Consider the following 24305-nt stretch of genomic DNA (forward strand, 5'->3'; position numbering starts at 1 on the left):
CCTTACATTTAGGTATAATGCCTGTAAGCTCCTGATTGACTCCCATTTACACAATTTTTGTGTCTATTTTCCAACATTTTTTCACCTTGTCTTCCCAATCTGAAATGAGCTATCCACTGAACTCTCACATTTGCACCATCCTACATGCTCGGAACACTTTACAATTTTACCAAAGCCTAATTAACCTACATGTCTTTTAAGTGTTGGAGGAAACTAGAGCACCTGGAGAAAACCCACGTGGTCACAGGGAGAACGTACAATTTCAATACTCATAGTCAGGATTTAACCCAGGTCTTCAGTGCCTTAAGGCAGCAAATCTACCGCTGCACCACTGTGCAGCCCAGAGCTTGAGGTCCTGCAGCTGACAACAGTTCCCATTCATTCTATCCCGAAGAATGACATTGGTTAGGTTGTTAATGCTATGTGTGAGAAAGATGCAGGGTTTAAATTAAAACTAAAATGTTTATTTTTTTCTCAGGTGAAACGTTTTCTTCATGGTTTGCTCGTGTTCCTGCTTTTAATAAAAAGCATCCATTTATTACGTGTTAACAAGATGATGGCACCCTGTGTAACAATGCTGCGGCTGTCCTATTCTGGTCTGGCCGTACCAGTGGTAGGTAGCAATCTTATTTTGCCAAAACTTGATTCAAGTTGCATAGAACCAAAACTCTGCTCCAGTCACCATCCCCATTTTCCTTGATTTCTTTTGAGTCTCCTAGCTTCTTTACTACTTTCTATTTACAAACCATAGATTTGTCCATCTTAAAGCAGTTCCTCAGAATCAAAGATGTATTGCTTCTCCTCCACCTCTGTGGGTTCTGAGGTGGCTGAGGTGACAAGAGAGAATCAGAGCTCTTAAAGATAGCAGACTCAAGGGAAATGGGGAGAAGGCAGGAACGGGGTACTGATTGTGGATGATCAGCCATGATCACAGTGAATGGTGGTGTTGGCTCGAAGGGCCAAATTACATTGGATAGGTTGTTAATGCTATGTGAGAGAAAGATTCAGGGTTTAATAGGTGCTCCTGCACCTATTGTCTATTATTGTTCCCATGTCATGTTCCTATGTAAAAGATGGGATAGTCCCAGCCTCAACTACCACCTCTGGCAGTTTGGTCCACACACCCACTAACCTTTGTGTGAAAAAGTTACCCCTCAGATTCCTATTAAATCTTTTCCCCTTTACCATGAACCCATGTCCTCTGGCCCCGATTCCCCTACTCTGGGAAAGAGACTGTGCATCTACCCGATCTATTCCTCTCATGATTTTGTACACCTTTATAAGATCTCCCCCTCATCCTCCTGTGCTCCATGGAATAGAGACCCTGCCCACTCAACCTCACCTTGTAGCTCACACCCTCAAGTCCTGGCAACATCCTTGTAAATCTTTTCTGATGCATTTCAAGCTTGACAATATATTTTCCGTAACATGGTGCCCAGAACTGAACATAATATTCTAAATGCGGTCTCACCAATGTCTTATACAACTGCAACGTGTCCTCCCAACTTCTATACTCATACTCTGGCTGATGAAGGTCAAAGTGCCAAAAGCTATTTTGACCACCTTATCTAACTGCGACTCAACCTTCAAGGAACCATGCACTTGTACTCCTAGATCCCTCTGCTCTGCAACACTACCCAGAGGCCTACCAGTTACTGTGTATGTCCTGCCCTTGTAGCACCTCACACTTCAGTTATAAATTCCATCAACCATCCCTCTGCCCACCTGGCCAATCGATCCAGATCCTGCTGCAATCTTTCACAACCATCTGCAAAACCACTAACTTTTGTATTATCAGCAAACTTGCTAATCTTGCCCTGCATGTTCTTATCCAAATCTTTGTTGTAGATGACAAACAGTAACGGGCCCAGCATCAAATCTTGAGGCACACCACTAGTCACAGGCTTCCAGTCTGAGAAGCAACCTTCCATCAGGAGAGACACTGTAACAACTTGCCTGCCATTACATCAGTGGACAAAAATCACAAATGAGACACACTCAGAGTTGAGTGAAACCTATTCCCTTCTCAGCTGCTGATAGCGTTCTTCTGCACTGCAATAAGTCACAAGTTTAATGTATCAGATACACACAGAACCAATTTGAGTCTGGCCTCCTCCTCGCCAAAGACTCACACCTTACCTCCCAAAGTACCTCAACAAGGCTTACTTTTATTTGCTGATCAATTAACTAATTTACCAATTAACTAACTAACCAATTAACTAATTTAGATTTTCCCCACCTTCATGGCTCCTTCGACTGCCACTCCCCTGCTGACCTTGAAGGTATGTGTTGCAGGTTGGCCCTGACTGGTTCTTAAATGTCCTGCATGAAAAAAACAGTGACAAAACTCATCAAGGGTTTACCTTTCTGCAACCAATCCCCGCACTCGCTCCTTCAACTGCCACTCCTCTGCTGACAGCTGCAGTGGTGCAAATAAAAGCATCTGGATCAGAGCCTGGGAAGGCTCTGTTAAGGTTCATCCCATTAAGTGCATAAAACATAACTTTGTGGTCTAGGAGCTGTTCCCAAGGACAGCTACTAGGATAAACAATAATTACTATTAGAAAATTATTGACGATGAAAATTGAACTCTAGTTTGTTTGAAATCTACTGATCTTCCACAATCAAAAATCGCAGATGATCACATATTGAGGTCTACTACCACATGCTGGGGAATGAACTGAAGCTTAGTGTGGCCACCACAAAGGTTCCATGGGAGAGGGTCACAATATCGAGCCGTCTTGCCGCTGTTCAGTTGAGAAAATAGAACATGCGCAGAGTCCTTTGAGATCTGCGGAAGGTTTATGACAGAAAAAATAACTTCATAATAATGTCTGAATAAGGCAAATCTTGCAAGTATATGTTTTGTGCTGTGAATAGTGATGTTTAAAATCCTGTATTATATATTTGCAGTTGTAAATATGTTTTCTCTGACACTTAGCTGAAGTTCCATTGGGAATATTGGTTTTCCTTGAGTGTAGCCAGGACTAGAAGTGTCTGACTCACTGCCAAATGACCAATGATTCAGCCACATGAACATTTTCATCATCAAATGCTGCTTTTTTTTTTAAAGCTAAAGACAATTGCAGCAGTTGGAAGCTATATTGAACGCTAAAAGAACAAAATACAAATCTGCTTCCATCACTCAAAGTTTTTGAAACTATTATTTTTATTTCACAGTATATTTAAATAAAGTTGATGCTTTTTAACTTTGGTTTTCTTTCTTTTATTCGCCGCTGCCATGGCACAAAGCACTGCTGCATGTATTATTTTTAATGTATCAGCTCCTGTTTTTTTTCTTGAGATTCCTTTAAAATGTTTTCAGATATCATAATTCTGGCAAAAGAGATTGTTCCAGACTTTGTAATTGAGTGCTGTCCTACAGCAACAGCATCCTGTTCACAGGAAGCAGGTATTACAAAGGATGTTCTTTGCCAGATATTGCCAGGATATCCATTTTATGGGATTAATTTAACCAGTTGTTCAATGTTTTCACTTTCTTTCATATTAACTCAGCAGCATTATTTTTGTGATAGCAATTCCTTGGTGGGCAGTATTCATAGTAACGTTTGGTTGCAACAATATTCAATGGGATCATTTGGATTGCAGTTGATGTATATTTAAAATGTGGTGTTTTTTAAACTTGGCAAATGTTAAACCTACTCTGACATGTTATTTTGTGCTTCTTTCTGTTTGCAGTTCTGTGGGATTATAGTCATCATAGCTTACTCCTGCCTTGGGAATTTGCTGTTCCTGTCAGAATCCTATTCATTCAGCACTGTAGTGAGAGCTTTTCAGACATTGCTAATGTACTTTATGGGGATTGGCGAAATGAGAACACTTTCAACGCTATACAAGTTAAACCAGATATCCATTGCAGTCTATTATGGAGCATTCTCTTTTGTTATGACCGTACTATGGGCTGGACTGGTAAGTATCTTGCTATATTTCATTGTTATATTCGTGTTTGAGAATTTATCTGACAGTTCTTGAATTTAAAAAAATCTTCTGTGTTTTGTACTTTTACATATATAAAGACACTTTGGTAGCTCAAATTTCATTGTACCTTAATTGGTACATGCAAATTGAATCTTGAATCTTGGTACAATTATATTATCTAACAAACAGTAGTCATATTCCCAAACAAGGAGTGATCCATCAAAGTATGGGTACACAGGCAACACCTCAAGCTCATTGTATGAGAAACTTTGTCCCTTTGTGTCTCTCATTCTCGTCTATCCAGGTGCTCCTTTTCAGCACCTTCCTTCAAGCACCCACACATTCCTCCCCATTCCCAACCCCACTGTTCACATCTGCCCACCATTCCTCCCTCAGTTGGTTGCACTCTTCCTTTATTGCCAGGTTGCACAACCTACAGTGCTTTGTTGCCTCCACTTATCCCCTACCTGTCCCTGTTGCTATCTCCACTTCCCTTTCCCACATGACTCCATCTGACCATCCTCACCTGGATCCACCTGTCATTTACCAGCTCCTGAACCTCACTTCTCTTCTTTACATTGGTTATCTCCGCTTGGGTCATTTGGTCCAGATGAAGGTTTTTGATTTGAAATATTGACTACCTATTTCCCCCACAAATGCTGCCTGGCTCCATGAGTTCCACCAACAATTTGTTTCTTGCTGAAGATTTCACCAACTGCAATCTCCTGTGCACCTGTATTGAACTAATAGAACATGTTCATTTTATCTTGCGAAGGGAAATGATAATAGGATATGGGGCAGAGAGAGGGAGAGATGTTTTTGAAACCAAAAGGCTCCAAGAACAGTCAGCATTATTCATAGCATAGCACTGAAAACTTAGAAACAATGGCAATTTGGGTTTCATTGCATTCCCCTCGTTCAAAGTACATCAAACATTGTTCTGCTCAATGCTGCATGATCCCAATAAGCCCTGATATTTCAATGCCTGTAAAAATATCTCCTGACTCAGACTTCCCTTCCTAACCATTCTTAAATCCCGTGACATTGTCCACAGGTCCTAACACCTCTTTCCGGTTTCCTGATCTCAGCCACTCCCACTGTTCCCAGACTTTGTGAACGCAGTTTCAAATCTAGACACTTGGATCCAGGATGTTCCCGAATTGTTATTGAACACCTCTCTCCACCACTCGGAACCAATGAGTCCAAGTCAAGATTCCGTTGCAACATTTCCATGGCCACCTCTAAACCTGAGCCTGTCAGTCTCCTTCACAACACAATTTGGATAAGCCCAATCTTTTTAAACTACTGACCCACAAAGAACAGAGCATAAGATCTGCTGTCTGAAGATGATTGTCTGGAGATTTATTTTAATATCCTTTTATCTCTTTCAGTTTATAGGGATTCTCATCTCAATGGCAGAAGAAGCAAAGAAGTCATCACGGAGCAAGCACTTGGTGACGTTCACTGAGGTTGCTGATTATGCTCGGGAAAAGATTATGACTTTCACTGGAAGGAACAGACACATAGAGGCAGATTATGTTTCAACACGAGGAAATGTAATAACTGTGCATACTATATTAAGATATTTTCATGTTAGCACGCTGATGTTGGAGTTTGATGCTCTAGCCTACAGTGGTAGTATGTTTCTTATCACTCGTAATCCCATATCGTTAGAATAGAAGCAGAACAAAGTAGCATTGACAAAAGGGTTGGCAGAAGGCCATCGACCCTTTTAGCTTGGGATGGTACAAGTGCCAGAGGACTTATGAAAAGGGGAAGGTTCCTTGAAAGCCGCTGTCTTGAGAAGCAAAAACTAATTTCAACTTGAAACGGGGAAATCAAAGCTAGACAGTATTATCTTACACAGTGGGCTGAAATTGGAGTCTAAATTAAGGGCTTTTTTCTTGAAGTTTAACACTTATTTCCCACCATATCGACTTCGTATATGAGGGTGGATAAAACGTAAAGTCAACGTATTTATATTGCACCTTTCATATGATGCTTCAGAGGAATAATCAAAAAGAGATGACCTACCGATACAACACCATCACCAGAGTCTGAGGCTGAAGATGTGACCGAACATGAGAAGAGTCAGAGGGAAGGAGAAAGTGGAAATTAGGGAGGGCCATAGAGTGATATAGAAGTAACAAAAATAGGGAGAGGATTACCTACAGATGGCTCTAAACATTAGGACTACTGATGGAGTAGGGGGTAGAAAGCTGGAAAAGAGAGGTGGGATGTGCAAAGTCTGGCAAGCAATAGGTGGATGCAGGTGAGGGGAGATGCAGGGGTTCAGTGGCAAACGGGTGGAGATGGTGAAGAGAAGAGATGGAAAGGAGATGAAAAAGTGTCAGATAAGGAAAGAAGAGGAGGAATGAAATTTAGAGTCAGAGTGAGGGGGACGAGTGGAATGGGACAGAGAGGAATGAAAGAATGGGTAAAAGTAAAAAATTGACTCTTAGGATGGGAGATGAGCATACAGAGAGTGGTGGGGGGGGGGGGGAAGGAGCAGGGAGACTGACGTGGAAGATGTGGGAGAAACGGGTGCATACTGCAGTTAGGGGGTGGGAAGGAGAAGGGCGTAGTGAGGGCATAATTTGAAATTTAAAAACAATGTTCATACCTTTGGGCTGTAAGCTTAAAAGCAAAATATGAGGTGTTGTTCTTCTAGTTTGCACGTGGCCTCTGGCAATGGGGGAGGCCAAGGACAGTAAGGTTGGTATGGGAATGGGAAGGAAGGTTTAACTTGTTTGGAACCAGGAGTTCCAGCAGGCCTTGGCAGGCAGATTGCAAGTGTTTGGCAAAACATTCGCCTCTTCCACATATAGTCTCACCAATATAAACAAGGCTACATCAGGAGCAATAAATGCAATAGACAATGTTGAAGAAGGTGCATATGAATCTCGGTCTTATCTGGAAGGGCTACTGTATTCCCTGGATAAATATGAGAGGCAAATGTTGCATCTCCTCTAGTTGCAGGAGAAAGTGCATGTGGGGGAAGCAGGTTGGGTGCGAAAAGATGACTGAACCAAGAAGTAACAGAGTGCTCTTCACAGAAAGATGTTTATTTTTTATTTTTTTAATGCAAATACTTTTATTCAGAAAACAAAAACAAACATACAAAAAAAGTAACGCAATCATAACTGCCTTTGAGGCAGTTTCCAAAACAACAGTCATCAATTAAAAAATAATGTCGTCCTCATCAATATTACACTCGACCTCCCACAGCGACCAACGTTCACGGAAGGCCTCCAAAGTCCCCGTGGACACCGCTTGGTCCCTCTCCAGGGACACGCGGACACGGAGGTTGGCCCGGAAAAGGGGCAGGCAGCCGACCCCGGTGTGGCCGTCGACTCCCTGCTGCCTGGACCCACGAATGGTCATCTTGGCCAGGCCCAGGAGCAAACTGACAGGGAAACCCCCGCTCCCTCCCCTCTGTACCGGGTGCCCAAATATCAATGTAAAAATGTAGCCAAAACTTGAGGAGCAGCCACTTCAGATAGTCGAATAGGGGTTGCAACCTCTCACACTCCATGTACACATGGAACACGGTTCTTGCTGCAGAAGTGACAGGCGGCTGACGAGTCCGTGAACTGGCTCAAGTACCTGTTACAGGGCCATAGCTTTGTGCAACACACAGAAAGTTGTTGGGAGTGGAAGATGTGAATTGTGATGGGATCAAGTGAAGGTGGTGGAAATGTTGGAGAATGATGTGTTGGATACAACCAATGGTGCTATGATAGGTGAGGACAAGGAGAACTCTATCCTCGTTCCGTCTGGGAATGAGGAATAAGAGTAGAGCTGTGGGACACAAAGGAGGCATGGTTATGGGCTCAATCCACAGCAAGGGGGAATTCACATTTAAGCGGACATCTTGGATGTCCCAAAGTGGAAAACCTCATCTTGGGGGCACATGCGGCAGAGACAGAGAAATGGGGAGCGTCCTTGCAAAAGTTAGCATTAGATAAGGTGTAGTCAAGACAGCTGTGAGGGTTAGTGGTTTGTAATAGACGTCAGTAGATACACTGCCCCCATGATGGAAACAGATAGTTCGAGAAACGGGAGGGAGGAGTTAGAAATCGTCCAAGTGAATGTAAGGGCAGAGTGGATTAACGGTAAAGTTAAAGAAATCAACGAGTTATGCATGGATGCGGGAGATAGCCCCAATACAGTTGTTGATGTAACAGACAAAGAGTTAGGGGGTGGTGCCAGTGTACATTTGGAACGTGGAGTGTTCAATTTAACCAACAAAAAGACAGGCATTGCTGGGCCCACGCAAGTACCCATGGCCACACCTTTGATTTGACAAAAGTGAGAGGAGTCAAAAGAGAAGTTGTTTAAGATGAGGCCAAACTTCCCAGGGAGAGAAGAGTGTTAGTTGAGGGGGAACTGTTTGCATCTGTAGAGCAAAGTACCCGAGGCCACTGAGGCCTTAGTGTTGGGAAATCAAAATGGATCAAGATCGACACAAAAAGCTGGAGTAATTTAGTGGGACTAGCAGCATCTTTGGAGAGAAGGAATGGGTGACGATTCGGGTTGAGACCCTTCTTCAGCGCTGTATTATTCTGGCAACCTTCTTAAAATGTGAACAATGAAAAGGGCCCTCTCCAAATCATGAGGTTTAATTGCAGCCATAAATCTTACTGTAGGTCTCTGATCTTACTGAGTTACCATATTTCAATGAGTGTGTTGGTGGAAGAGCAATTCTATGAACTTGTTCGCATTCCCATTGAGGAAATGCAGATATATGAACAGGACAGCAATTGTTTCTTGGTAGAAACCGGATTCATGTGAAAGCTTCCCTTGTAACCCTTGTGTTATAAAATATTTATATTATGTTCAGTTACACACAGTTCTCAACAATTAGTATTGGTTTTGGATTGTCATATAGTTCTGTGTTTTCAATAGGAATTTCAACAATGTCTTGGTAATTTATTTTGCATGCATGAGGTCACCCTTGAGTAATGGAAAAGGAAATGGTGATTATCTTGCTCCAGTGAAAATAACACAGTTAAGAAAGGAAAAATACATTACCCCCACCAGTTAAATATTTTCAATGAAATGAGAGAAACGTATATATGATTTTTTAAATAATATTTTATGTTGATTGCATTAAGATCCTATGGTTGTTACTGTTTCATTCAGCATCAATTGAACATTTGATTGAGAAGCATATTGTATAAATTCTCCCAGTTCCCATACTGACCTTTTTGTCCTGGGCCTCATCCATTGTCTGAGTGAGGCCAAATGCAAATTGATCGCACAGCACCTCACATTTCACTTGGGCAGTTTACAACCCAGTGGTATGAATATTGATTTCTCTAACTTCAAGTAACCCTTGCATCCCCTCTTTCTCCGTCCCTTCCCCACCCTAGTCATCGCACAAGGTACACTGTCATCCTGTTGAGTTTCTCTGTATAACTCGTTATCACCTACCCCGCAGCCAACCACGGACCATTGTGGGCTCTACCTTTCCGTGATAATCATTGCTTTTTCCGTATCTTTCATTCATTTGTTCTATTTACCTTTCACATCTCTAGTTACCCTTTCCCCTGACTCTTAGTCTGAATAAGGGTCTCGACCTGAAACATCACCTATTCCTTTTCTCCAGACATGCTGCCTGACCCGCTGAGTTACTCCAGCTTTTTGTGTGTATCTTTTTGTATTCATTAAAGTAAGAATCTAATTGTAAAATTGATTCAAATCCTGTTCCCGATCAACCAATGTGGAGCACATTTAAAAAAATACATTGGTTATATTAAAAAATGTTGGGTTTCCTTATGAAGTAAGGAGGTAAGTTAGTCTGGAATATGTTGTTTTATTGAAGAAAATATTATAGTTTAGAGCAACAGCATGACGTTTAGTTAATTAGGTTAAATGAGTTGGAGAAACAGTGCAGGCAATGGCTGGATGCAGATTTGCATCCATTAGCACCCATCTACTGAGTCACATGTCTCAGCCAAATCACAGCATGGAATTTCAAGCAGATACAGTAATTTTGGACAGGTGACTGAAGTACTGCCCTTTGAAGCTGAGAGAATCAACCTCAAAAGGCTTTGAAAAACATAGAAAATGATGCCAAGACAAACTCTTATCTGCCGGCACATAATCCATATCCTTCTACTCCCTGTATATCTAATGTCTCTTAAACACGACTATCACAGCTGCCTCCACCACCACTCCCATGGAGGTGGAAAAGGTAACATAGTAGAAAAATGGTCACCATAAACCAAATTAATTTGATTTAAGGATGCACTGTTAAGAAGTGGTGTTTGAGGATATTAATGAAATAGTTTGCGCAATAGTTTGAAAACTTGGAAGCAGATTTTTAATTAAAATATGTGTGTGGGTGCGCATCCTTGAATGACAGGTAAATAACCTAAAAGTAGAAGTAACATTACACCAGAATATCTTTTTACACATTTTTCTTCTTCCTCAGAACTTTTACCTGGATGAATTTGAAAACTTGATGGATGAATTGTTGTTCCGACTGAATGCACTGTCAAACAGTCTTCACTACTCTCTAGCAGAAAAGCCACATTATCAATTAGCTCATGGTTATTACTACAACCAAGAGGTAACTTGAATAGACTGATGTTTATTACTTACTGTAAGATTTTGAGACCTCCATTGATATTGGTTTAAATTTCTTATGGTTAACTTCAATCATTGCTCGGCATTACGTTTATATAAAATAATTCGATTAGTTCAAAGAAGTATTTGTCCTATTATGTCAATTTTACACTCTGAGGAGTGTTGGACACATGTATTTGGTAAAAGCAATAATTATAGAAAATTGGGGAACAGAATGTTTACTGTCCCTTTGGCAAGTTATAAGTTTAAAATGAATCACATCACAGGTTAAGTGTGATAAAACATTTATCATTCAAGTTTAAATGAGATGTCTGCATTCTAGACACTTACTGATCTCATGCAGTATTTTATCCAAGTAACTATTTTCTGTCATAGACTCACAGATTTAATGAAAATCATTTGGAGCATAAAGTTTACAAACTTGAAGAACTATTCAGGAACAATCTGCAGATATATCAACTCTTAATTCCAGGAAAAGAACACAATTCTGATTCAGACATCACAGATATCAAAATGCTAAGGTAAAACAATTGTTAATTGTAAGTAAGGAGGAGTTTCTGTGCTGCTTTTGACAATTTTAAATTGCTCAACAGCCCTCTTCATATGTGTGCCACATAAAACTACATACCTATCTAAATGTATATTAAAATAAGATATACACAAAATGCTGGAGTAATTCAACGGGTCATCTCTGGACAGAAGGAATGGGTGACATTTCGGGTCGAGATCCTTTTTCAGAATGGGAGTCGGGAGAGTGAACTTAGAGATATGGAAGCGTAAGGTGTGAAAACAACAGATCAAAGCAGACGTTGATCAAGGAAATGTAGAATGGTTCATTATTGGCAGCGAGAAAGGTGATAACAAGACATAAAAACAGTAAAATTAATCAGGAGGACAGTGAAACTAGTCGGAGAACTAAGGTGGGGGAAGGATGGAGAGAAAGAGAAAGCAAGGGTCACAAAAAAATCAATATTCATACCACTGGGTTGTAAACCACCCAAGCGAAATATGAGGTGCTGTTCCTCCAATTTGCGTTTGGCCTTTCTCTGACAGTGGATAAATGTCAGTATGGGAATGGGATGAGGAGCTAAAGTGTTTGGCAACCGGGAGGTAGCGTAGGCCTAGGCGGACTGAGCGAAGGTGTTCAGTGAAACGATAGCCGAGTCTGCGCTTGGTCTCTATGAGTCCACACCTGGAACAGCGGATGTAGTAGAGGTTGGAGGAGGTACAAGTGGGCCTCTGCCTCACCTGAAAGGACTGTCGGGGTCCTTGGACGGAGTCAAGGGAGGAGGTATAGGGACAGGTATTGCACCTCTTGGGGGAAAAGGGGGAGGTTTGGCTGGGAAGGAATGATGTTGTTGTTTTGTGGTCTGAAAACCATATTGTGTTCTCAGTTCTGTTGTTCAGCAGTATCTTATTAAAAATACTACAGGCAACGCAGACTCTATCCCCAAAGACTGTTACACAAATAATGTTATCAAAGATTATGCATCTTTCCATATGTCATTTGGATGCTTTGCTGCTAGGTTAGCCCATATATATCATCCTATCCCAGATTCTGGGTTTTCTACTTGAGTAGGAGTGTAAGTGGGCATATTTGGTGAGACAGTGCTATAGATTTTCAACTCGTATATGTTTGCAAGTGTTTTTTTTTTGCTTTTTGCTTATGCAGTTTTAATGGCAGTATTTTCAAACTATTAAGTTGGGCTTCTGTTGCTGTTTGATTTATATGGTGATGTGAACAATAGCAAGACATTTTGTGTCTTGCAGCAACTCCATTGGGATGGGAATAGTGCGGGCAAGGGTGAGGTCTTAACCGCTGGGCAATCAAGATACCACATTGATGCTGCAGAACCCTGAACACCACATGGTCCACTAATTAATATTTAAATGTAAAATGAAAGGCTGATTTCCACTCCTTTCATCTTCCACTGAACTGTTTATTGATCTTTTCATGAAAGATTTCCCCTGCGAATCTCCATTATTTTGAGATATTTTTATATATCTGTGCTTAATTTAATTAAATTCTTCCTCACATGACCATAGAATATATTGCCCTTCATTTCTCTGCCATTGTCTGCCAACTACCTGTTCACTTCACTGACCTATTTCCTCTTGCATTTTACCATTATCTTTCAATTTATATTATTCAGTCGACTTTGATGTTCCATCTGCACAAATCGTTAAGAGAAAAGCAGAGCAAAAATGTCTTGCGTTTCCATTTTGAGTTCAATTATAATCTGGGTGCATATTACACTGGAAGCTGTGCTACGCAAAGAACTGATTTTTTTCTCCCCTTGATTTTCTGGTGAAACCATTTTGCTTTGTGCCATTAAAAAAAATCTCTCAGGTTTAGAACATTTCTTTTTTACAGTAATATTTTTGCATTGCAAACTAATGTGTGGTCAATCAAAGCACCATAAGCTAATGCAACATGCTTAATACAGCTGTAGCAGGCACGTGCCGTGAGTAATTACTATAGGTAGGCAAGCGGCTTTAAAAAAAAATCCTAAACCGCGCATGCGCATTGTTCTCTCCTTCAAAATTAAAAATAAAAATAAGTAAAAATTTAATTTGCCCAAGGCTTCTAAATCTCCTTCATTTTTTAATTACTGAATGGGTGGGGGACGGAGGATGAAGGCAGGTGGAGAGATGGTGGGAAAAACGGGAGCACACCGGGACGTTGAATCAGGTGTCATCTTATTGAATGACAATACCATGACATCTGAATTTCCCTGAAGGGATCAATAAAGTATTTATTATTATTATTATTATTTAATACAGTATTTAAAAACATAAAGTACCAAGAAATGTACTTACCACAGTATTGGTACACAAACTCCATTCTTCTCTCTTTGCTTCCTAACATACCGTTCAGATAATGGCAATCCATATTTGAAAAACCCACCAAGAAACTTGAGCTGCGCATGCGCAGTACAGCAAAGGCAGAATTTCAGCTGCCTTCAGCTCCGCTTGAATTTGACGGCTTCAAGCAGCGCGGACGGCACGTGGGCTGCACAGACCTTCAAATGTTAAAAGTGCTCCGGTTGAAAGGCACGGAGAATTATGCCTACCTAAGAGATCGATCTCGTAAATAGGCATAATTCTCCTATGCCTTTACTATTTATATTTAATGATTACCATGTCATAATTTTAGTCAGGGCAAGCAGTGCCTACCTTGCCTATCCTGACGGCACGTGCCTGAGCTGTAGATGAGCTTAATCACAAAATGTAAGCATCACATTTAAACCCCCAGTTCTAACCAACTGAAAATGACTTTAGAGATAAAGGCAGAACCACTTCAATGAATTATACAGAACCATTCATTAGTTATATTGGGGGCATTTTTGTGAGTGCCAACTTTTTGTCAGTGTTGGACCAACTAAGGAACTTATGACAACATTGTGAATAAATTACCAGAACAGCAGTCCAGAGACGAGGTTTAATTATGTGGTAATTTATTGAAATCCCAACATAGCAGCCGGGGAATATAATTTAGTTAAAAGTATCAATACGGGATGAAGCTTGTATGCATTGTCTGGTTCCCCATCGGGTTCACTAATCTTTAGGGATGAAATCATCGTCCTTATCCAATCTAGCCCATGTGACTCCAGGCTCACAGCTGCTATTTTAAAGGGTCCAGCAAGCCCAAGTACTGCACAAGAACAGGTGCTTCGGCCCACAATGTCTGTGCCTAACATGATGCCAAGACCATCTCTTATTACCTGCACATAATCCACATCCCTTTATTTCCTGCATATCCATGTGCCTATCTAAAGTCTCTTAAATGCCATTTTCATATCTACCTCAACCACCACCAGTGGCAGCACGTTCCCTGCACTCACCACCCGCTGTATAAAAAGATTGTCCTGCAAATCTACTTTAAACTTTTCCCCTCTCATCGTAAAGCAATGCCCTCTAATATTTGATATTTCCATCCAGGGAAAAAGGTTCTGGCTGTCTACCCGATCTATGCTTTTCATAATTGTATATACTTCTATCAGGTCTCCCAACAACCTCCACTGTTCCAGAGAACACAATCCAAGTCTGTCCAGCCTCTCTCTGTGGCTAATACCCCCTAATTCAGGCATAATTCTGGTAAGTCTCCACAGCATCTTTTCCAAAGCCTCCACATCTTTCCTGTAATGGGAATGACCAGAACTGAATGCAATACTACAAATGGGGCCCAACGAAAGTCCTATAAATCTGCAGCATGACTTCCTGACTGTTATACTCAATGCCGTGACCTATGAAGGCCAGCATATCATAAGCCGCCTTTACCACTCCATCAACTTATGTTTCCCCTTTCAGTAAGTTATGGACTTGAACCGCAAGATCCCTCTGTACATCAATGCTGTTAAAGCTCATTATATTAATTGTCGTTCCCCTAACATATAACCTCCTAAAGTGTAACATCTCATACTTACTTGGATTAAACTCCATCTGTTAATTCTCTGCCCATTTCCGTAACTGATCTATATCCCACTGTTTACCTTGATAGCCTTCCTCACGGTCCACAACGCCCACAGTCCACAATCGTGGTGTCATAGAAATATAGAAAATAGGTACAGGAGTAGGCCATTCGGCCCTTCGAGCCTGCACCGCCATTCAATATGATCATGGCTGATCATCCAACTCAGTATCCTGTACCTGCCTTCTCTCCATACCCCCTGGTCCCTTTAGCCACAAGGGCCACATCTAACTCCCTCGTAAATATAGCCAATGAACTGGCCTCAACTACATTCTGTGGCAGAGAATTCCACAGATTCACCACTCTCCGTGTGAAAAATGTTTTTCTCATCTCAGTCTAAAAGATTTCCCCTTTATCCTTAAACTGTGACCCCTTGTTCTGGACTTCCCCAACATCGGGAACAATCTTCCTGCATCTAGCCTGTCCAACCCATTAAGAATTTTGTACGGTTCTATAAGATCCCCCCTCAATCTTCTAAATTCTAGCGAGTACAAGCCAAGTCTATCCAGTCTTTCTTCATATGAAAGTCCTGACATCCCAGGAATCAGTCTGGTGAACCTTCTCTGTACTCTCTCTATGGCAAGAATGTCTTTCCTCAGATTAGGAGACCAAACCTGTACGCAATACTCCAGGTGTGGTCTCACCAAGACCCTGTACAACTGCAGTAGAACCTCCCTGCTCCTATACTCAATATTGAAGGAGTGTAGGTTCACCAGGTTAATTCCCGGGATGGTGTGACTGACATATGATGAAAGAATGGGTTGACTGGGCTTGTATTCACCGGAATTTAGAAGGATGTTTCTATGTTTCTAGCTGATTAGTGCTTTTTAGCAATACCTTCAATTCATGAAAAGATTGCAAAACTGAATGCAACTTCTGCTTAAAAAGCCATGGTTTTGCCAATCCCAGGAAAGCTCTGCTGAATAAATAACAGCAATTACATGTCTGGATATTTCACATATGCCCACATCTACCAAGGAAAACCAGCGACATTTATGCTAACCAACTGTTCGGTTTTCCAAAGATTTTTCATTCTTGTTCCTCAGGACATTTTCAAAAATCTGTGCCTAGACCATTCAATACCTCCACCTTATTTGTGTGTTCTGATGTTTTCAGAAAATATTCTTTGCAAAATGTCAACTGCCGTTTACAACCCTCTGCTGCCTGCCTCTGAATGACCCGATATTCTCCATTAGAAAATGTGATCTGTAATATTGATGCGAGGCATTTCCCCATAGCAAGTTTGACAAATTCTTCTTTCGACTGGTGAAATGACCAAACGCCAACATTAATTTTCATTTTCTCCTTCCATTTTTTCTTTCCCTTTCTTTCTTCAAGTTTCAATGTTACGGATATGGCCAGTACAAAGAGTAAAGCCATATCACGGAAACAAATACCCAACTAGCCCCCAGCAATTGGATCTTAGTTTGATACTCCATCACAGTTCCGTTTATCTATACCCTAATTGGAGCCCCTAACATATAGATATATGCACACACACAAGCACACCAACACATATGCATGCGCGCATGCACACATGAGCACACACACGCGCATGCATACATGCACACGCACACAGAGACTTCGTTGGAGTCAATGCTGTATGGTATCAATTAAATATCAAGAATTATTTTTATTTCTTTCTCCTTATCCATACAATCAACTACTTAAAGTTGTCCTTCTCATTTTAGGTCCAAGCTCGAGTTAGAGACCCTTCATCAACTTCAAATCTCCCAAGAAAACATGTTTAGAACATCTGAAAGTGCTCAAAGTGGTCGTGGATCGACATACCCCCAGAAGAGGGTTGATGTAGATTCTTCGATTACACGGGATGACGTTTCATTCACTGATGACAGAGCTGTAAATATTGTTCCCTGCAGTGCTCCAGATCCATCAGAAACATTCTGCAATTCCGATTCTTGCGCTGTGTCCACCCAGAATGAATCTCCACAACCAGTGGACTCCTTAAGTGCTGAACATTATAATCTTGCAAAACTAGGAGATACGTTGCCCCATGTCTTGTGTGGAATTAAATGTCCAGAGAAGCAGGCGGCACAGACACGGATGCTGGAGAGTAGACTGACTGGTCAGCAACGTAGCTCCTCAGCCTGCACCTCAGGAAAGAACCGTAAACAGCTTAAACGCTCACACACAACAGTTATTCAGATCCTCGACAACACCAAGGACCTATCAGTTAAAGCGATTAAAGTCTCGCAGCAAACTACTTCAGGCAAGTGCCTTGGAAACCAAATTGTCCAACCAAGCACTGAACACCAATCTCCATCTGAGCAAAATAATATGTCAGAAAGACATGCTCGAATATCAGAGAATTCTGAAAGTTCAATCCAGTCTTCAGGAAGCAAAGGTGAACAAGATGAAATTGTAGGTATGCCCGATCTTCCGGGATGCGTAAAGCAGTGTTGGTGATTATTCATAAAATAGAGAGAAGCTCATCCACCTTGTATTCAATTTCCCTTTTGATTCAAGGAATTCTAATGGCAAATATGTTCCTGTTTTATTTATTTTCCATATCTAATCAAAGCATATGAAATACATTAGTGATTTTGTTTGAAATTCTTAATTCTATTGCAGTCCTCAAAAGGTTAATGATTTTGTTAATATAAAACATAATACTGAGCCCTACTTTAAAAACGAACATTTCTTTCTTTTCTGAGTGTTGCAATCATTTTTTTTGGATGGAGGAATGCAAATTGGAGACATCAGTCATTGGTCTTTGGTGCTAAACAGATTTAGATTATCAGCCGCTGGCTGTTGTTTCATTTGAAATCAATGGAATTAAACATGAGAAGTAAGTGGAACTGATTGTAGATGCTCAGGCTCCTGTTTAGTGTGAAGGAAGAGAGATAAATCCATTTCTCTTGCTCAATCAACTCCACACAATGTACAATATCAATCCTTTACAATGTTATGTTTTCCCAGGACTTCACTCCAGAAATATTCTCTGTTATGTTCTACAGTGGTTAGCTGGAGAGAGAAAATAGGAGCATGAGTAGGCCATTCATTTCTAAGAATGAATGAATTATTAAATAAGTTTATGTTTATTGGCCAGCTATGTACACATACAAGGAATTTGCCTTGGTGCTCCGCTCGCAAGTAACAACACGACAAACAATAACAATTAAGAATGACACATAAAACATTAATAATAAAACATTATAGTTTATGGGCTTCCACTACCATTCAACACGATCATGAATGAATTTTCTTCCTGCTAGTTTGCTCCTATGTGTTCATGCTGAATGCCTCTGCTTTCCTGGACTTTCGACATCAAACAGAGCCTTTCACTGCTCTACTCAAACTCAAAGCACTCAAACTTTCTGCCATCTCCAAGTACTTTTTGATGTGTGGGGAATGGAATGGTATAGATCATGTGCAGGCAGATGAGATTTGTTTATCTTGGCATCATGTGGGCCAGCAGACATTGTGGGCTGAAGGGCCTGTCCCTGTGCTGTACTCTTCCAAATTCCATCTTCCATATTCTACTCGAGTAGAATTAATGCAGCAATTTCTTGCTCCTTCATCCCCTTTTAGCTTCAGCCAGTGATCTTTTCATTCAGTAAGAAGCAACCCGTACCATTCCACACATCCCATTTACCCTCAGTGAAGCAGTCATTGCCCTCACCTGAGATTTCCATTCCAGTATTTCATGGCATAATCTGACAATATTTTAGTCATCTTCCCAGGTCCCCATATTCTACCTGAACTAACTTTGAATTATCACCTACCTGGTCACAGTCTTACCATTTATTTTGCCCATGGCCCTCTACTTTCCCCACAAATAAAACCACCCACATAGATCTTCTTGGTCTGCTGAGCGAGTTGGGCTGAAGGGCCTGTTCCCATGTTGTATTTAGACAAGAAATTAGACAAATATAGATTGCACCCACAGATAGCGCAAACAATCCCCTGATACATCCAATAAAAATGCAATTTAATGGAAGCGTACTCTGATGATTGTGTAAGGAATAGGGGAATGGGGCCAGGTAACTTAGAACATAGAAAAATAGGTGCAGGAGTAGGACATTTGGCCCTTCGAACCAGCACCACCATTCATTATGATCATGGCTGGCCATCTAAAATCAGTACCCCGTTCCTGCTATTTTACCATATCCCTTTATTCCTTTAGCCCCAAGAGCTAAATCTAAAGGGCCTGTCCCACTTTCCCGAGTTTTCAAACTTGCGGAATGTTCGTAAGGAGTCCGTAGGAGTCCGTGGATATATCGTAGCGGCTCGTTATGCCAGCCGTAGGTACTCGGGGCATCAGGTAAGTCGGGACGTTTTTTCAGCATGATGAAAAATGTCCACGAGTAAAAATATAGCTCCGAGTACTTACGGCTGGCATAACGAGCCGCTACGATATATCCAGGGACTCCTACGGCCTCGTTACGAACATTCTGCGAGTTTGAAAACTCGGGAGAATTCGTGAATAACTCGGGAAAGTGGGACAGGTCCTTAACTCTCTTTTGAAAACATCCAGTGAATTGGATTCCACAGACTTCTGTGGAAGAGAATTCCACAGATTCACAACTCTCTGGGTGAAAATCTTAAATGGCCTATCCCTTATTTTTAATCTGTGACCCCAGGTTCTCGACTCCCCCAACATCAAGAACATTTTTCCTGCATCTACCCTGTCCTATCCTTTAAGAATTTTATGTTTCTATGAATATTGTGTAAAGTAGAGAGGGGATTCACACAAAAATATGACCTTTACAGAATTTGCTCATTGTAATATTTTGTTGATTCTGTAAATAACTGACTTTAGGTGCTTGAGATGGTGTTCAAATAAGTATGTAAACAATTTGTACATATTGGATTGTAAAATATATACAAACGTTCATTTTTTGTGTTATGTTATAGTTATGGGCTTACCTATTTTAGAGAGGGAGCAAACATTTTTTTACCAGTATTTGGACATATGAGCTTCTTCCGTTGGAGGAAATGTTACTTATACGTTGTTCTTTTGTAACAAGTTTAAAAAGTCTGGGGAAGAAATAAATAAAAAATTTGATTTATTTAAGTGATGTGTCTTGCATTATTACACTGATATCTATGATGTGCAATTTATGGACTACTATAGACTGCGAATCCATTACTTTGTAGTTGCAATGTAATGTACTGCAGCCTAGAAATCTGACCCACTTTATTTGTTGAAATCATCCACAAAACCATTTTCCACATGTTGTGACACTTTAGTGAACAACATCTGGCCTGTGGTCTGGATTCTGTTCTGCCTGGCTACTCAGTGTAAGTTTGCCAATGGTGCTTGGGATCCAGCTCCTTTTCGGAGCAGGTCATGGCATCATCAGGATATATAGAGAGGAGCTCTGCGGAGGCAAAAAAAAAAATTGAAGACATGGCTCTGCCAGCACAGTTCCAAATCCTCATGGCCCATCCAATGCCAGACTCAAGTCATTGGGTTCCTCTAGGCACTCTGACCCAGCTCTTAGTTCCGCTTGACTCTCAATGGTCTTATGCATGGACTTAACGGTTTCAGCCGCTCCAACTCATGCTTCCTAAAAGATGTTCCACTTTATTATTTGCCTCAAAACCGTCACAAAACCTTTAATCTTCCTTTCAGGAGCCAAGGATCAGGACATTAAGGGCATATAGGAGCAGCAGGACATCATCTGGCACTTTGAACTTCCTTCACCATTCATCAGTTATGGCTGAATCTCTACCATCTTTTCCTGCACGATTTCCATAATCCCAGAAATCTATTGATGTTTATTTTAAATAAACTAAGCCTCCATTGCACTTCCAAGAGAAATATTCCCAAGAATCACTTCCCTCTTTATGAAAGACTTTCTCCTTGTCTCAGGCCTAAACAGTCAGTCCTGTGTTTTGAGACTGTGACCTTGGTTCTGGTCTCCTCAGAAAGGGAAAACATCCAGCTTCCACCTTTTTGGTCTATCTGTCCTCTTCCTTTGATCTGAATGTTTGTCTTGCATCTTTTGCCTCCACATATGGTACTTCCAATGTTGTTTTTTGTTTTTAGATTCCAACATCTGCAACCTCTTTTATATTTTTATGATTAGTCAATCCTGATTTTCCTTTCAAAAATCAATGCTGACTCAAATCAATCCTATTATTCTTTTCAAGGTTTTCCATTATTACAATCTTCATTATAGATTTCAGTATTTCACTTACCAGTAGGTCAGTAGTTATCCATTTCCCCCCTCCTTTTTTAAATAGCTTGACTTGCATTTGCTGCCCTTCATTCCACAACTCCAGAATCGAGGAAGGTGGAAATTAGGGTAATTTCTATTTTGATATCTACCTCTTTCAGTAATCTGGGATGTACATAAATGAGAGTTAATTTATGGAGAGCTGAGCAAGGACAAACGATCACGTGGTGGACAGAAAAGGAGATCCAAATACACTCTAAAAACATTTCTGAAGTGTTTCACATTGACAAATACCACTGGCAACAATATGCATAGGATCACCCTGTTTGATGTGCCTGCATTAAAAGTGTTGCTTGTTCAAATGACGAAGCCATAATAGAGGTAGCAAAGAAAAGAGAATCGCAAAAATCATTAACTACTGATGCTGGAATTCTCTGCCACATTAGGCAGTGGAGGCCAATTCACTGGATGTTTTCTAGAGAGTTAGATAGAGCTCTTAGGGCTTATGAAATCAAGGGATATGGGGAGAAAGCAGGAACTGGGTACTGATGATCAGCCATGATCATATTGAATGGCAGTGCTTGCTCGAGGGGCCGAATGGCCTACTCCTGCACGTATTTTCTATGTTTCTATGCTGCAGCATCCCTACACTGTCACCTGTGTGGGAGAAACTTTAGACCTCAGATTTGTCTAATCGGTCATCTCTGTACTCATTGTAACGCCATAGACTCGATGTCATGGCTTCACCCAAGAATGAGCAACAACAACAACATCATTGGGTCCTAGAACTGATCAGCCTTTTGTTTTCAGCAATTCCCTCATATTTGTTTTACATATACTCATTTTTCTTCATTGTTTCCAGATCCTTATGTCCTCTGATTTTTCTCGCTATTTTTCCATGAAGACAGACAAGTGTGGATGAACTTCTGAGATCTTAACTTAGTGTCTCTTTCCACTGCCTGAACTGCTGTGATTCCTGCATTTTCTATTTTTATGATGTTTGCGGTTGCTTAATTCTTCTGCCATTTATTATTCCCCATTACAAATTCTCCCATATGTCTGGAACATCGACAGCTAACATCATATTTTAAATTGCTTTCACATGTTTTTAAAAACTTAAATTTTCACTTTCCAAGTTTCTTGCTCTCTAAACTATTAAAGAGCCACTCACACAATTCATAAGCTATGCTTTTCTTTAAGTTATAAGAAGATAGTATTTTTTTTCTATCCCTGTGTGCTACGGAAAATAGTTCAGAGTAACACAGTAGTGCGACGTGTGTAACACAGTAATGTTGCCACAGACCTTCAGTGTTCTGGGTTCAACCTGATCTCTGGATATGTGGAATTTGCACATTCTCTTTGACAGTGTGAGTTTCCTCTAAGTCCTCTGGTTTCCCTTCAAAGACCTGCAGGTTAGTAGGTTAATTGGCTGTTGTAAATTGCTCATAATGTGTAGGAGTGACAGAACGTGGGGAATGTGGGAGAATAAAGTAAGGTTAGTGCAAATAGTTGCTTGATGGTCAGTGGGAGGCAGAAGGGGTTTGTTTCTGTTCTGAATGTTTCTATGACCCTCTGAATTACTCTTACTTCCTGTCTCTTTTGTGATCATTAACCACTTTTTAATAACTGAACAATTTCCCTTCATCATTACGATTCGTATATTTTAGGGAAATTTTGTCGGTGCACTGCTTGTTTGGTTGCTTGTTTAGTAGAAAGTTGGTTAAAATGCCAGTATGCATGCCTACACTATGTTAATGTTCCAGTGATATAAAGTACAAAAGTGAAACATCTTAACTCTTAATATGCAGAAACTGGCTTTCAAAATTCAAAATGTCACTTTGCTGCTGTATATTCTATGTGATTGTATATGAATTTAGTTTAGGTTAGTTTAGAAATACAGCGCAGAAACAGGCCCTTCGCCCTACCGAGTCCGCGCCGACCAGCGATCCCCGCATATTAACATTATCCGGCGCGCACACACACACACACACACACACACACACGGGACAATTTCCATTTTTATACAAAGCCAATTAACCTACAAACCTGTACGTCTTTGGAGTGTGAGAGGAAACGGAAGATGTTGGAGAAAACCTACGCGGTCACCGGTGAACATACAAACTGTGTACAGACAGCACCCACAGTCAGGATCAAATCCAGGTCTCTGGCGATGCAAGCGCTGTAAGGCAACAACTCTATCATGGCGCCCCCATGCCGTCCTGTCAGAAAAACAAATTGTCAGAAACATTCGCAATTCTGTAACTCTGCCTTATTCCCTGAAAATAAATTGAAAACAAAGAATTGTTTTTCTATTGTTTTTGTGGAAACACCCCCAGAGAACAATTATGTATTAAATAAAAGATCAGTCTGTTTGGTGAAACTGGCCGGTCAAGTCCCTGGAGTTGGAGCAGCCGCAGCGTAGAGGTGAAAAGAGAGATCAGATAAGGAAAGGAAGACTGTGCATGGATTTGAACGGAAGGAAGGGAGGAAGGCCTGGAATCAATGACATAGGAAACATGGAACTTGACAATGATAGGAGTTGCTGGAAGATTTGACACGGACACAGACACACGCGCGCGCGCGCGCGCACACACACTCTCACTCTCACTCGCACTCAATCACAATCGCTCTCACTCACACTCACTGACTCTCACACTTATATACACATACAGTTGTGGCAACAATGCTATTTTACAAGCATAAGGTACAGTCATAGGTGTAGATTGGTTATTGCATGTGAGCCAATCATAGTAGAATAGCATCACTAACCCCACCCTACTGTGTGATTCATATCTAACACCCGTTTCCTACACTAGTCAGTCTTGGAAGCGGTAACGATGAACTAACAACCAACGACCGACCTGCTGTACTGATATAATGTCGTTACTGAACTAAAGAACATGGTCTCCTTAGGCGTACTAGCCGAGATTAGTGAACTCACTGAATGGGTTTCCACTATGGTTGCCACCCTTAAGAAGGACAAAACCGAGCTCCGCGTATGCATCAATCCAACGAACGACAGCCCTACAAACGGGACGAGTTTACAGTTCTCAGCATTGACTTTGTTCCCACAAAACAATTGCGCTGTCTAGCCGAACACACAGCCGCCGACGCCACCCTCCAGCTACTCTCATCCATAATCAAGAGAGGCTGAC

The 24305-nt window shown here is 41.0% G+C and overlaps 1 protein-coding gene across 1 annotated transcript in view; it reads left to right on the forward strand.

Moving 5' to 3' along the window:
• Positions 1 to 18962, forward strand: part of pkd1l1 (polycystin 1 like 1, transient receptor potential channel interacting) — a 148194-nt gene extending 129232 nt beyond the window's left edge. Inside the window, exons 55-60 of the mRNA XM_033039725.1 lie at positions 479 to 613; positions 3700 to 3930; positions 5331 to 5495; positions 10379 to 10516; positions 10909 to 11054; positions 16696 to 18962. Coding sequence (XP_032895616.1) covers positions 479 to 613; positions 3700 to 3930; positions 5331 to 5495; positions 10379 to 10516; positions 10909 to 11054; positions 16696 to 17431 — 1551 coding nt within the window. The 3' untranslated portion in view covers positions 17432 to 18962. The remainder of the gene's footprint in view (positions 1 to 478; positions 614 to 3699; positions 3931 to 5330; positions 5496 to 10378; positions 10517 to 10908; positions 11055 to 16695) is intronic.
• The last annotated feature ends 5343 nt before the right edge of the window (positions 18963 to 24305 follow it).

The sequence above is a fragment of the Amblyraja radiata genome, chromosome 2, assembly GCF_010909765.2.
Source record: "Amblyraja radiata isolate CabotCenter1 chromosome 2, sAmbRad1.1.pri, whole genome shotgun sequence".
In the NCBI taxonomy this organism is placed as follows: domain Eukaryota; kingdom Metazoa; phylum Chordata; class Chondrichthyes; order Rajiformes; family Rajidae; genus Amblyraja; species Amblyraja radiata.